The 1,734-nt window shown below is 58.9% G+C and overlaps 1 protein-coding gene and 1 long non-coding RNA gene across 10 annotated transcripts in view; one reads left to right on the forward strand and one right to left on the reverse strand.

Moving 5' to 3' along the window:
- Positions 1-1,734, reverse strand: part of PCBP2 (poly(rC) binding protein 2) — an 18,380-nt gene that overhangs the window by 11,061 nt on the left and 5,585 nt on the right. For 7 of the 9 annotated variants that reach the window (XM_019554835.1, XM_019554825.1, XM_019554846.1 and 4 more), the window contains exon 8: positions 88-174. The exons of the other annotated variants lie outside the window; for them this stretch is intronic. In XM_019554835.1, the coding sequence (XP_019410380.1) occupies positions 88-174 (87 nt within the window). The remainder of the gene's footprint in view (positions 1-87; positions 175-1,734) is intronic. 9 annotated transcript variants of the gene reach the window in all.
- The window catches only part of LOC109323385, a 14,275-nt gene that overhangs the window by 4,165 nt on the left and 8,376 nt on the right, over positions 1-1,734 (forward strand). The gene's annotated exons all lie outside the window — the stretch shown is intronic.

Genomic DNA, 1,734 nt, shown 5'->3' on the forward strand with positions numbered 1-1,734 from the left:
GTTGGGGGCGGGGGGTTGCCACCCTTGCTGGCAGTCTCAAAGAGGCCAAGGATTGAGCGGGCCATGGAGACTGAACTCCCCTCTCACCTCTTGAGGTGGTCCCTCCAGGTCAGAGTTGAGGCACATTGATGGGGCGGTGTGGGGGTAGCTTGCACTGCCGCTGCTGTACCTGTCCTGTGGATAAATTAGAGGACTTCAGTCTCCAGGGCTGTCAATCCCAAACCTTCCGCTAACACCCAAGGCACATAGACATCGCTCTGCTGTAGAGGGCTGGCCCTGGGTCAACAGGACCCACCGGCAAGCGCAGCACTGCCGCCAGCTCACTGCCAAGGCAGCCCCAGCAGCCATATGGTGCTGGCTGCGGCATGGGGAAGGGAGAGGGCAGGGAGGGAGTATGTGGCCATGGATAAGCCTGCTCCTCACTGCTCTAGCCATTGGGCAGCCTACCTCACCCCAAGGGGTTAACCTCTGGTGACAGGCCTCTGCTTGGAAGCCAGCAATCACAGTGCTTCCTAGTCCCTTCCCCACAGGCCACTGCCCTAGCAAGGAGCTGTGACAAGCTGTCCGAGTCTGAGTGGGAGCAGGGGGCAGGGAGGGGGAGAAGGAAGGATCGAGTGAGGCAAGGAACTAGAACGAGACAGATCTGTTCCAGACAAGGGGGAGAGAGTTGCGGGCTGAGGGAACAGCAGGCCGGGCCAGGATGCACGGTCTAGTCGCCTCTTGCTCTGGGCAGTTCTTCCTTGGACCCACTCAGCAGCTGCTACTATCTCCCTCGTTTGGCTAGGGCTTGTCAGAATCCTCTAGTCTCATGGCACTGCTGCTATGTCCCAGCTCCCACTGAGTGAAGAGGCCCATGGCATCAGGGTAGTGTCTTAGCAGACATGGGCTGTGACCCTGTCCCCAAGTCGGCATCAAGGTAGGGCCCAGAGGCAAGCAGCCTAGTCCTGCAAGGGTTATAAACTGTGGCAAGCAATGCCAGGGGCTCCCCAAGCCACCTCCTGGCTAGGGCTCTATGGGGTTTGTCCTGCATGGAGCTACGTGGGTGGCATCCCTGCTAGGTAAGAGCTGCCTGCTCAAAACCACTCAGCATGACAGACATCACAGGAGTCAGACCAGCTGAGGCTGCAGTCTTGTACCTGTAACCAGCAAGAGACCCCATTTCATGGCTATGGGGAGAATCTGGCTATACTGTTCTGTGCCATCACCTGTCCTGCCTTGGGGGATGCTAGGAGGTGGCACTGCACTACTCCATGTTCACACATGTCAGTTTGGTCCAGAAGCCACTAGAGCCCTAGGGGCTGGGGCCTTCCCCACTCAAAGCCCAGCCCTTCGGAGTCCGAGCTCTCCCCTGCAGTCCCACCAGCTGTACCTACAACCCCCTGGCTACTGTGGGGAAACAGGCACTGACTATCCAGCTTGCCACTCCACAAGCACCCTACCCAAAACAGCCTACATGGGCCCTGCAGAAGGTGCCCCTCTGCACTCAACACCTTGCTGCTGAAGGGGTCCTCCTCCTCCTCCCCCAACAACTAGCCTCACATGACCTCTCCCCCACCCTCTGCAATCAGCTTTCAGCACCTACTGGAAGTGAAGAGTCTGCTGCATGTTTGGAGCAGCCTCCGGCCAAACTGACCAAAGCAGCGGAGGAAGCTCTATGCTGGCTGGGCAGGCAGCACAGGTGACAGGCATGCACGGTGGGCTGATGTGTGCTGGCGGTGTTGCCTCCTTACCCCG

Source organism: Crocodylus porosus, unplaced genomic scaffold, assembly GCF_001723895.1.
Source record: "Crocodylus porosus isolate Cpor-Errol unplaced genomic scaffold, CroPor_comp1, whole genome shotgun sequence".
In the NCBI taxonomy this organism is placed as follows: domain Eukaryota; kingdom Metazoa; phylum Chordata; order Crocodylia; family Crocodylidae; genus Crocodylus; species Crocodylus porosus.